The sequence below is a fragment of the Dromiciops gliroides genome, chromosome 4, assembly GCF_019393635.1.
Source record: "Dromiciops gliroides isolate mDroGli1 chromosome 4, mDroGli1.pri, whole genome shotgun sequence".
NCBI classification, from domain to species: domain Eukaryota; kingdom Metazoa; phylum Chordata; class Mammalia; order Microbiotheria; family Microbiotheriidae; genus Dromiciops; species Dromiciops gliroides.
The window spans coordinates 241,635,008-241,646,913 of NC_057864.1; the positions used below are offsets into that span (position 1 = coordinate 241,635,008).

The 11,906-nt window shown below is 40.0% G+C and overlaps 1 protein-coding gene across 1 annotated transcript; it reads left to right on the forward strand.

Moving 5' to 3' along the window:
• Positions 1-5,784: 5,784 nt before the first annotated feature.
• Positions 5,785-11,622, forward strand: LOC122754958 (HLA class II histocompatibility antigen, DQ alpha 2 chain-like). The gene is made up of 4 exons (XM_044003383.1): positions 5,785-5,918; positions 10,185-10,433; positions 10,937-11,218; positions 11,423-11,622. The coding sequence occupies exons 1-4, from the start codon at positions 5,837-5,839 to the stop codon at positions 11,620-11,622; spliced, it is 813 nt and encodes a 270-aa protein (XP_043859318.1). The 5' UTR covers positions 5,785-5,836.
• The last annotated feature ends 284 nt before the right edge of the window (positions 11,623-11,906 follow it).

Below are 11,906 nucleotides of genomic sequence, written 5' to 3' on the forward strand. Positions count from 1 at the left end.
TGCCCTCAGCCCATTATCTAAGACCTCCCTCCCTTGCCTTCTTTCTTTCTGCCTGTTTCACTTTGTAGGGAGACAACCAACAGTAAAAGCCAGAGGGGCTTTGAAATGAGCCCTCCTTCACATTTGACGTTGCACTGAACTCAGTGATATTTTTCCTACTGCAAAAACATGAGTAATGAATTATTTTTCTTGAATGCTCAACTTTCCCCCACAATCTCCAGCTTTAAATTTGGTTAGGAAATTTTGGGATATGGGATGACAATGTTGAGTCTTTCTGACCGTACAAATGGGGGAAAGAAATTAACCTTGAAGACTTAAAAATTCTCTTGTTAGCTCTGCTGAGTCTGTGATTGGAGGTTGGGGGGCTTGAACAAAGATGGAAGAGCCTGAGGGGCAGTGTATTGTACACTGTGTGCAGACATTTGTCTTTGATTTGTATTGCTCTGATGCACTTGTTTACATAAATAATCTGATTTGTTCCAGGGCTTTGGGCAAAGCGCAGGCTACATACTCCTCCTGTGACTGGATCTATATACTAATGGGCTGATAGGTCACTAGCCCAAAGGGCTACCCTCAGCACAGACTTTACAAAGGTTTTTACTAAACACTCTTTTGTTGTCATTTTCTCTATAATTGTGTGTGGCTTTGATTTTCCTGGGGTGCAGAAGCTTCCCCAGTGGCTTCAGTGGTCTCCAGCCAGGCTCAGTACAGGGCCCTGGGGCTCCATCTGCATTGGTGATGGCCACTACACTAAGTGATTACCTTGTGCCCCTTTCAGACTGTCCCAGAGTTGGGGCTCTTCTTTTCTATCAATTCCTATGAAGAGTCTTAATTTAGAATTAATAAAGAGGAAATATCTGGTTCCTAAACATAAAGAATTCTCTGTCAGTTCTCTGTCCCCCTGAAGTCTCTACTCTATACATGTTTAGAGCCAGTTTATCTTTCTCCATCTATAACTTCCCAATTCTCCTTTTCCCTTGTTGCCTGTGATAAAGAGAAACTGAGGAACAAAGTTCTGCACATGGTCAATTTATTAGCAAGGCTAGCAATTGCCAGTAAAAGGAGTCCAAGGCTCCTTAATAACCAAGAACCCATATGATAGAGCAGTTCTTTTATACAGTTGGCTATATAAGGATTTTGTTGCAGTGGATGCAATTCATGGGGTTAGGTATGTAACCTCTCTCCAAGATGCCTTCCCAGTTGTCCAATTTTTTGTAGGAAAGGTCACATCTCATACAAGAGTCAGTTTGTCTCCTGTGGGGTCTAGGTAATGCCTGGTGGAGAAGCAATATGTTATCTGTTACTTTAGGATCTTTGAACACTCTCATTAGTTAGCAAGTAAAAGAGGGAAGAAAGAAAGGAGTGAGAGAATCTGATCCATCCCAGAGTTTAATTTGGGATTGCTCTCATAAAAATAGGGACACTTCCAAATAACCCTGTTTTATACTCAATACAGTGAGACAAATTAAGTCTGAGAGACAGATTATCTGGGTAATTAATAATCAGTTTATTAATTATGCCTATCAAATAATTGTTGAATGGTTAAATACCTTTGGAAAAAGCGGTGTCCCTGATGGGTGGAAAACAACTGTGATCGGTTAACAACAATGAGAGAATGAGTATTATAATGAGAAATGGGCTTATTTTTATCATAAAAGTATTTTATTATTTTCTAGTTAGATATATAGTTTTCAACATTTGTTTTTATGAGATTTCCAGTTCCAAATTTTTCTCCCTTCCTCCCTTCCCTCCCCCCTCCCCAAGACAGAAAGCAATCTGATATAGGTTTTATATGTACAATAACATTAAACATATTTCTGCATTAGTCATGTTGTAAAAGAAGAATCAGAATAAAAGGGAAAAACCTCAAAAACAAAAACAAAAAAAGTAGAGAAACAGTATGGTTCAATCTTCATCCAGATTCCACAGTTGTTTTTTTCTGGATGTGGAGAGCATTTTCCATCATGAATCCTTTAGAATTATCTTGGCTCATAGTATTGCTGAGAAGAGTCAAGTCTAGCACAGTTGATCATCATACAATGTTGTTGATACTGTGTACAATGTTCTCCTGGTTCTGCTCATCTCACTCATCATCAGTTCAAGTCTTTCCAGGTTCTTTTGAAATTCACCTGTTCATTATTTCTTATGGTACAATAGAATTCCATTACATTCATTTACCACAACTTGTTTAGCCATTCCCCAGTTGATGGGCATCTCCTCAATTTCCAATTCTTTGCCATCACATAAAGAGCAGCTATAAATGTTTTTGTACATGTGGGTCCTTTTCCCTTTTTTATGATCTTTTTGGGATAAAGACCTATTAGTGGTATTGCTGGGTCAAAGTGTATGCACAGTTTTATAGCCCTTTGGGCATAATTCCAAATTGCTCTCCAGAATGGTTAGATCAGTTCACAACTCCACCAATAATGCATTAGTGTTCCAATTTTTCCACAACTTCTCCAACATTTATTATTTTCCTTTTTTGTCATATTAGCCAATCTGATAGGTGTCAGGTGGTACCTCAGAGTTGATTTACTTTACATTTCTCTAATCAGTAGTGACTTAGAGCACTTTTTCAAATGGCAATAGATATCTTTGATTTCTTCATCTGAAAATTGCTTGTTTATGTCCTTTGACCATTTCTTGATTGGGGAATTACTTACATTCTTATAAATTTGATTTAGTTCCCTATATATCTTAGAAATGAGGCCTTTATCAGAAACACTGGCTATAAAAATTGTTTCCCAGATTTCTGCTTGCCTTCTAATTTTGGATGCATTGCTTCTGTTTGTACAAAAACTTTTTAAAATTAATGTAATCAAAATGATTGATTTTGAATTTCATAATATTTTCTATCTCTTGTTTGGTCATAAATTCTTCTCCTCTCCATAGATCTGAGAGGTAAACTATTCCTTTCCTAATTTACCTATGGTATCACCCTTTATGTCTAAATCATGTACCCATTTTGACTTTATTTTAGTATACAGTGTAAGAAATTGCTATGCCTAGTTTCTGCCATGCTATCTTCCAGTTTTCCCAGAAGTTTTTGTCCGTTAGTGAGGTTTAGGGACAGCTAGGTGGTGCAGGGGATAAAGCACCAGCCCTGGATTCAGGAGTACCTGAGTTCAAATCTGGCCTCAGACACTTGACACTTACTAGCTGTGTGACCCTGGGCAAGTCACTTAACCCTCATTGCCCCACAAAAAAAAAATAGTGAGGTTTTATCCCAGAAGCTGGAATCTTTGGGTTTATCAAACAGTAGATTACTAAAGTCATTTACTACTGTGTCTCCTGTGCCTATTTCTTAGCCATTACCAAATAGTTTTGATGACTGAATGGGCTTATTTTAATGATAAGCTGAGAGATAGGTGACTCTCATCATGTTACTCTTGGACAAAAAGATTCTTCTCAAACCATACCAGGGCTTATACTCCAGCCAGTCTTACCTGAGGACAATGATGGTGGAGTCATCCTAAGAATTCCACATAGATAAGATCATTTGAGTGGGGTGAATTCTTTTGGGAAGGTCAGAAATGTCCTTGAGAAACTTTGAATGAGGGGAAGTGGGTCTTGTATATAAAATCGGTTATTAATATAATAAGAAAATAATTTTTCTCACTAGGTCCTAATTAGTACGAATAAGGAATCTCCTGAAATAGTCACAAATATTTAAATTTAAGCTATGCAAAGCTATATTTCTGTAAAATATGACAATTGCCTAATGGAAATTTGTAGTGAAAATTTGAAAATTTACTCAGAAGAACACAAAAAGGTAAGCAATGCAAATATTATTCACATTTTGGAAAAAAAGGAATTTGAGTCTACCCTCATCAAGAGAGGTCATGAGATCAATCACTCTCCTGAAACATGATCTGACTTGTACCCTAGTTTGTGGGAGAGCAGATGTCAGAATTCAGAGAGAACCTAGAGATTATCCCAAAGGAATTGCAAGTTCTCAGAATGGAAATTGTAGTGTCATACATAACCCTAGTGAGATTCCAAGGAAAGGTGGTACCGTCTAAAGAGATTGTTATGTGTGTACAGTAAACTCATCTGCCAATTTAGACTTTAAAAGACATTCAGAAGATAAGAGCAAAGGGAGAAACTGAGGGGAATACAGAAGAATAACTCAGTCCTGTGAGAACAATGCCAGAAACTCTAAATCTCAAAATGAGATGAGGCCAACAAAGACTTCTTAGAATGTAAGCTCCTTGAGGGTAGGGTATATTTTTATTCTTGCTTGTATTTAACCCCACTTTTTATTTTTCATTCTTTTTTAAATTCAATTTTATTTTATTTTCATTTCCAAATTCTCTTTCTCCCTCAACCCCCTCCCCTATGCATTGAGAAGTCAAGAAAACATGCCTTATCTCCACTTTTCCATAACTCTAATGGAAGTTTTTCTTTATCTCAAGCCAGAATCTGACTGTAGTTTCCATCCTTTTCTGCCAGTTCTCTCCTCTGGAACCAAACAGAACAAGCTCTTTGTCCATGTAATACTCATGAAGATTTGAAGACATCTATCATATTCCCTCTAAATCTTTTCTTCTCCAAGCTTAATATGTTCAGTTCCTTCAACAGATCCTTATACAGTATGACCTGAAGTCATTTCACCATCCTAGTCATCTCCCTGTGAGGCATCTAGGTAATTCAGTGGATAGAACCATGGACTGAGAGTCCAGAAGTTCTAAGTTTCAAACCCAGCCTCAGACACTCACTGGACCTGTGACCCTGGACAAGTCACTTAACCTGTGACTGCCTCAGTTCCCTCACCTATAAAATGGGGATAATAAGTAGCAACTACCTCCCAGGATTATTGTGAGGATCAAATGAGCTATTTGTAAAGTTCTTCAAATAGCTCCTAGCAGATAGTAGGCACTTTAATAAATGTCTTTTTCCTTCCCTCCTTTCTATACGCTACTTCCCTGAAGGGTCTTCAAGGAGCGGCTAGATGACCATTTGTTGGATGTGTTCTAAAGGGGATTCCTGATCAGTTATGGGTTGAACTAAATGATCTCTGATACCTTTTCTAGTTATTAGATTCTGTGACTCTGCGGTAGTGCAAATGATTGCCAGTGGCTTGCTTAACTATTTGACTTCCCAGGATACTTGAGGTTCATTGCTTGGTGCAGTAGGATGAGAACTGGATTTGGCGCATAGGAACTGGATTAAAATCCTGCCTCTGTCACTTAGCATTTTTGTGCAAATCACTTAACATCTCCAGGTCCCAGTTTTCTCATCCCCAAAATGAAGATGTTAGACAAAATGGGCTCTAAGTGTCTGTACAGCTCTTAATCTCTGATCCCAAACAAGAAATCTTAGAAATTACATGCTAAAAGGTAAGGGGGTGGGGGGGGGCCTTCCAATTGTTGGATTTCATGTGCCACATTAAACCAGTAGGAAAGATGCTTTGCGGTACTACATACGCCTCAGATCACATCATATCAAAGACCATCTACATATATAACCAAAAAGTAAGACTGACGCTTCCTTCAAACATCCCCTTTACAAGTGTTCTGTGAGGAGAGTGACCTCTGTTGGGATTTCGTTCTGCCCTGAGTGCCACAGAGAGTCCCTTAATGACATAACAGGAAGTCATACTTTCCATAAAGGAGAAAGAGAGGTGTCCCAAGGAACAGAGGAGTCATCTCAGGGGATTTTTTTTGATTGGTTAAATCTTTCTGGTTCAAGTTTTAGCTCATCTCAGGTGATCTTCCACTGCCAACAGCAAAGATCTTTCCAAAGCTCCAGCCCTGCCCCATCACCATCTCTACTCTCACTGCTCTGGGAAGTCACTGCTATGGTAATGAATCTCCTATGAACTCCTGAGTAGAAAATGATTCACAACAGATGCCTGCTCCTAGGGGCCCTCATCCTGACTACAATGCTGAGTTCCCAGGGAGTCAGTGCCATTATAGGTGAGTGTACTGGGGATGGAGCTTGGAAAAAGTAATAGGGATATGAATTAGTCAGCAGATATAACTGATATAACTCTAAATATTCTCTGGTTCCCTCAGTATGGGCTTGTGTGTGTTGGGAAGAAGGTATACTAAGGGGTAATTGTCACTTTGCATTGATGAAAACATGCATGAAAACATAATGAAAACCATGACCTCCCCACTCCCAGTTATGAAACCAAGTATCAAAATAAATATTGGCAACTGACTACAATAATTATAATATTTATCAGAGTGATTTAAAATCGTAATTTTTTTTCTTTACAGCAATTTTAAAGCTTAATTTATCAATTCATCAGCCATAAATTTATCTAAACTTGTTTAAGTCTGTTGATGTTTAGTCGTAAGACTTCCATAAATTTTCTTTCTCTTTCAATTAATCAACCAAAAGGGATTCATTAAAAGCCTATAATATGTCAGGCACTGTGCTAGCTTATTGAGACAAAGAAAAAAAAAATCAGTTCCTTCTATGCTGGAGCTTACATTCTAAGTGGAAAACAACACATACAATAAATAAACATGTAGATCTAGGTATCTTAGATCTATATACATATACCCATATGCATATAGAGAGAGAGAGATTAAAATCTATGCAGAGTAATGTTTAGGGCTAAAATTCTAGCTAGTCTGTCTAAAATATCTGAGTGGTCGCCAATGAATTATAAGCTTTAGCAAGAGTTAGATTTTTAAGCATTTATTAAAGAGAATAAGACTTTGGTAAAGAGAGAAAGGCCTAGATTCCTATCTATTAAAGGGAGAGCGCATTTCTAGCTCCCTTCTCCACCAGCGTCCTTAGGAAAGAGAGCAAGTCAGAGCGCCCGGCTCCCCCTTCTTCCTCCCACCAGCAAACGTCACTTCCTGATGCCAAAGAAAAGACCCATGGTCTTGCCCTCAGAGACGTTCACTTCATGGCGCAGCTTTTCTACAGTAAGTCTCCAGCAGGTGGCATCATTCCAATCATTACAGTAAATATAAGGAAACTGAGGGTGGAGGAGACACCAGCAAATGGAGGGATCAGGAAAAGCCTCCTCTAGATGGTAGTAACCTGAGCTGAACAACATAAGAGGGATAATTTGTATTGAGACATCAGAGAGGAAAAAAGAAGACCAAGGGTGAAGAACAGCTAATGGGTAAATTTGACTGAGTGGTAAAGTGTGTGAAGAGAGTGATGAGCAATAAGTCTCAAAAAGTAGGCTGGAATTGGATTGTAAAGAGCTTTAAATGCCAAACCAAGAAGTTTGTGTTTGATCCTAAAGGAAATTACATTGCTAAAAAACATTTTTAAAAAAGAAATAAAGAAATTACATTGCTAGAAGCATAATGTGTGCCATCTCTCCCCCAACCCCACACCACCACCATGAGTACTTTCAAGGAGTAAATTGTAAAAGTTGTGGGGAGGGGTGGGAAGTCAGTTCTACATTTTGTGGGTTTAGGAATGACATTTTCCTAAAGCATTCGTTATTTCATTTCATGTTTTTATCCTACCTACCCCTTCTCAATCTTCCACATGAAGAATCCTAAATGTTTTAGTTTGTCATCTAACCTCATGACCCCTTTATCATTCTTATTTTCTTTGTCCAGTCTTTCCCCAGTGCTGTATGTGCTTCTTGAAATGCATTGACAAGGTTTGTGTACAATCTTTAAAGATTTTGTAGCTAGATGGTACAATGGATAGAGCATCAGAGTCAGGAAGACCTGAGTTCAAATCCAGTCTCAGACATTAAGTAGCTCTGTGAACCTGAGAAGTCACTTAAACCTCTGTCTGCCTCCATTTCCTCTGAAAAATGAGCATTCTAATAGCACCTACCTCCCAGGGTTGTTGTAAGGATAAAATGAGAACACATATATAAAGCATTTGCAAACCTAGTGCTGTATAAATGCCAGCTATTATTATTATGGACAGGATAATATGCTTAGTTTTATTTTCAATATACTTCCTGATGGTCGGACCAGGAAAGGACTTGACAGCTCAGACTAAAATTCAAACCCTACAGATAAAGAGAAATCTATATCCCCTTGATATAATTTCAGAGACTTTCAACAAGCCTGAAAAGGGCTGTCTGGATCTGAGGCACCACAGTTTTACTCTACCCTCCAATCCCCAAGATCCTTTCAATGTTTCTGAATACATGAATCTGAGCAATCACAAAAGCTGGCAAGGTCACTGTCTTCCATCTTCCTTGCCTATAGTTCTGCTTTTGTTAGTTATATATAATCAGCAACATACCTCTGGGGTTTGGTGCCACCCTATACTCTGCATTTCCTTATTAGTGTACATGTCATAACCATGCTCTGAAGAAGAATGTCAAATCCTTAAAAACATCTTTCTCTCTCCCCTCCTTCCTCCTCCCTCCTCCTCCCTCCTCCTCCCTCCTCCTCCCTCCTCCTCCCTCCTCCTCCTACTCCTTCTCCTTCTTCTCCTTCTCCTTCTTCTCCTTCTCCTTCTTCTCCTTCTCCTTCTTCTCCTTCTCCTTCTCCTTCTTCTCCTTCTTCTCCTTCTCCTTCTTCTTCTTCCTTTTCCTTTCCTTACCTTCTTGTTTTCTTATTTCTACTCTCATTCTTTTCTCTCATCCTTTCCCCTGACACTTAGTACAATTGCTTTGCCCTTAATTTGTTCTTAGTAAATGTTGAACTGGGGGCAGCTAGGTGATGCAATGGATAAAGCACCGGCCCTGAAGTCAGGAGGACCTGAGTTCAAATCCGGCCTCAGACACTTGACACTTCCTAGCTGTGTGACCCTGGGCAAGTCACTTAACCCCAATTGCCTCATTAAATAAAAAATAAAACAAAAAAAAAATGTTGAACTGAACTGAATTGAATCAAATTGAATAGGATAAGAGTGGAAAGAAGGGAATCCAGGAGCTCAAGTGAGGTAAAAATCCAAACTACAGCTGCAAGTGTAAAAGTGGGCATCATATTTTAAAATACACAATCAATAGTACTACTACTAATAATAATTGACATTTAGAATACTTCATATATATATAATTATGATTTAACTTCATCACAATCACATGAGATTAAGTCCTATAGTAGAAGGCAGTATGATATAGCAGAGTTATTCTAGTGTGTGGTGAAAAGTGTCAGAGCTGGAAATGGGGGGCAAAAATTCAAATGTTGCTTCTACTAATTACAAGTCTTAAGTTCTCTGAGTCTCAGTTTCCTCATCTACAAAATGGGAGTAATAATGCCTGTGGGCTTAAAAAAGATGATGTGAATAAAGGATTTACTATTACACCCATTTTACAGACTAGGAACTCTAAGCCCTAAGAAGCTAAGTGGCTTTCCCATGGTCACATAACTAGTAGGTGCCTGAATTTGAACCTATATCTCTCCGAGTCCTGTTTTTTTCCCTACAACATGGTAGCCCCCAAATATGTGCAGGTGAGTAGATGGGTGGAACTATTTATGACGTTATATAGATAACGCATGCCATAGTATAAGTAGTAATTTGTGGATTTATAAAGCAAGTTGGCAGGCCCTCCCTTGTACATAAAATCTGAATTCTCAGTGTTTTGAATGTGAACTTCTCTTTATTGTCCTCCCATATTCATCTCAAAGTTCCCCTTTCTCACATGTTCTCCAGTGTTCTCTCTTCTGAATATGTTCCCAACTAACTAAAGAGTTCATCTATCATCATCATAACTAACTTTTTTTCTTTTTTTGCAGGGCAATGAGGGTTAAGTGACTTGCCCAGGGTCACACAGCTAGTAAGTGTCAAGTGTCTCAGGGCAGATTTGAACTCAGGTCCTCCTGAATCCAGGACCGGTGCTTTATTCACTGTGCCAAATTACTGCCCCCATAACTAACATTTAACTAGTACTTATTATGCTCCAGACACTGTGCAGTTATTATCTCATTGGGTCCTTACACAAATCCTGGAAGGTAGCTGTTATAATAATTACAGATGAGAAAACTGAAGCAAATGGCGATTTCAGTGACTTGTCCACAGGTCTTCCTGTCTCCAAGCTCAGTAACCTATCTACTGCCCCTAATAAGAGCAGGAATCAGTATGTTTGTTCTATATTTCTCGGCATTATCTCTGCTGTATATGCATGTATGTGTCCCCTAAATCTGTCGCTGATCACTCATCCCAAACTCTTTTCTCAGAATGTCCCTGGATTTGGAGCCATATTCTTTGGGCCTCAGTTTGCAGTCATCATGCAAGTAGTGATATTCTTTCTCTCCCATTCCCATGTTCTTTCTCCTTTCCTTCTCTCCCTCTAGGCGACCATGTGGGCACCTTTGGCACAACTATCTACCAGTCTTATGGGCCCTCAGGCCAGTACACAAATGATTTTGATGGGGATGAGTTGTTCTATGTGGATCTCAAGAAGAAGGAGACTGTGTGGCAGCTACCTGAATTTGGCAATTTTGCCAGGTTTGACCCCCGGGGAGGATTGAGAAACTTTGCTATGATGAAGAATATCTTGGACTTACTGATGAGAAGCTCCAATTATACTCCTGCCACAAATGGTACCCAGGGTCACCTTCATGATGCCCATCTTCCCTGTCATGCAGACTTTCACTCACGAACCAGAAATTCTCTCCCACATTAGAGATAGCTTTCTCCTTTCCCTCGAGGAACCTCAAGGCTTCCTACCTTGACATCAGGATCCACAATGTTTCTCTTTGTGCCCTTAATAAATTTTTCTCTGTAACAGACATCTCCTTAGTACCTTGGCAGAGTTATAACCTCCCTAGAGAGACATGTTCCCCATTCCCCCTGGACCACGATATATACACATACTTTCTCCACGGGTCTCTCCCCAAACCAGAAAAGAGTTATCACCAGTATCACAACTAGGATGCTTTGGCATGGGGCAAAGCAGTGGGCAGAAGGTGGAGAATATCAGAGACTTTCCCACACATAATCTTAGGAATACTTGGGGGCTGCGGGGGATGCTTGCTTTGGGATTCAGTTCAATGGCAGGGGCCCATTGAAAGAAACTCTCATCAATTTTATGTCCCCATTCTAGAAGTTCCTGGGGTGATGGTGTTCTCAAGAACTCCCATGGAGTTGGGCCAGCCAAACACACTCATCTGTCTTGTGGACAATATCTTCCCACCTGTAATCAACATCACATGGCTACAGAATGGGCAGACAGTCACCATAGGTGTGATGGAGACCAACTTCTACCCACAGACAGACCACTCTTTTCAGAAACTGAGCTACCTCACCTACATCCCTTCCACTGAGGATGTCTATGAGTGCAAGGTGGAACACTGGGGCCTAGAGAAATCACTTCTTAAACACTGGGGTAAGATGTCCTTTATTCAGTTGGCTCCTACCCCCAGAACCTATGTATCCTTCCTTCAGCCCCTAAGAAATAAGCAACCTACCCTAAATTATACCCCTTTCCCAGAACCTACAAGTCCTATACATTTAAAATTCTCCCTTCCCTGATCACTTTTACCATGTACACTGCTGTGCCCTCTAACCCCAGGCCTGTCTCTCTTTCCAGAGCCCCTGATACCAACCCCACTGCCAGAGTCAACAGAGACTCTTATCTGTGCCACAGGTCTGACTGTGGGTCTTTTGGGCATCATTGTCGGCACCATTCTTATCACCAGGAGTATACTTGGAACAGTGTCTCCCACCCTTGGCCTCAAGAACCCCTGTGAGTCATCACTAGGCATTAGGGAAAGTTTCAGAGAATGTTAGAGGATGGAGGGTACCAGAAGAAAAAAATCTGAGGTGAGATAACAGTGAACAGAGGTGACTGGAGAGCAGGGAGGAGGGAAGGTCAGGGACATAGGGAAAGAGTCCAGACCCAAACAGTCTCCTAGTGCTCCCTACTCCAGTCAATAGCCATTATAATTTTTTGCAGGGCAGTGAGGGTTAAGTGACTTGCCTAGGGTCACACAGCTAGTAAGAGTCAAGTGTCTGAGGCCAGATTTGAACTTAAGTCCTCCTGAAAAAGTCCAACCCCACGATCACATTGACAG

Excerpts from the sequence above, each read along its gene's own strand:
- LOC122754958 (XM_044003383.1), top strand. The coding sequence starts at position 5,837 with ATGATTCACAACAGATGCCTGCTCCTAGGGGCCCTCATCCTGACTACA. Across the intron at positions 5,919-10,184 it reads GGGAGTCAGTGCCATTATAG|GCGACCATGTGGGCACCTTT; the intron begins GTGAGTGTACTG and ends CTCTCCCTCTAG. Across the intron at positions 10,434-10,936 it reads TTATACTCCTGCCACAAATG|AAGTTCCTGGGGTGATGGTG; the intron begins GTACCCAGGGTC and ends TCCCCATTCTAG.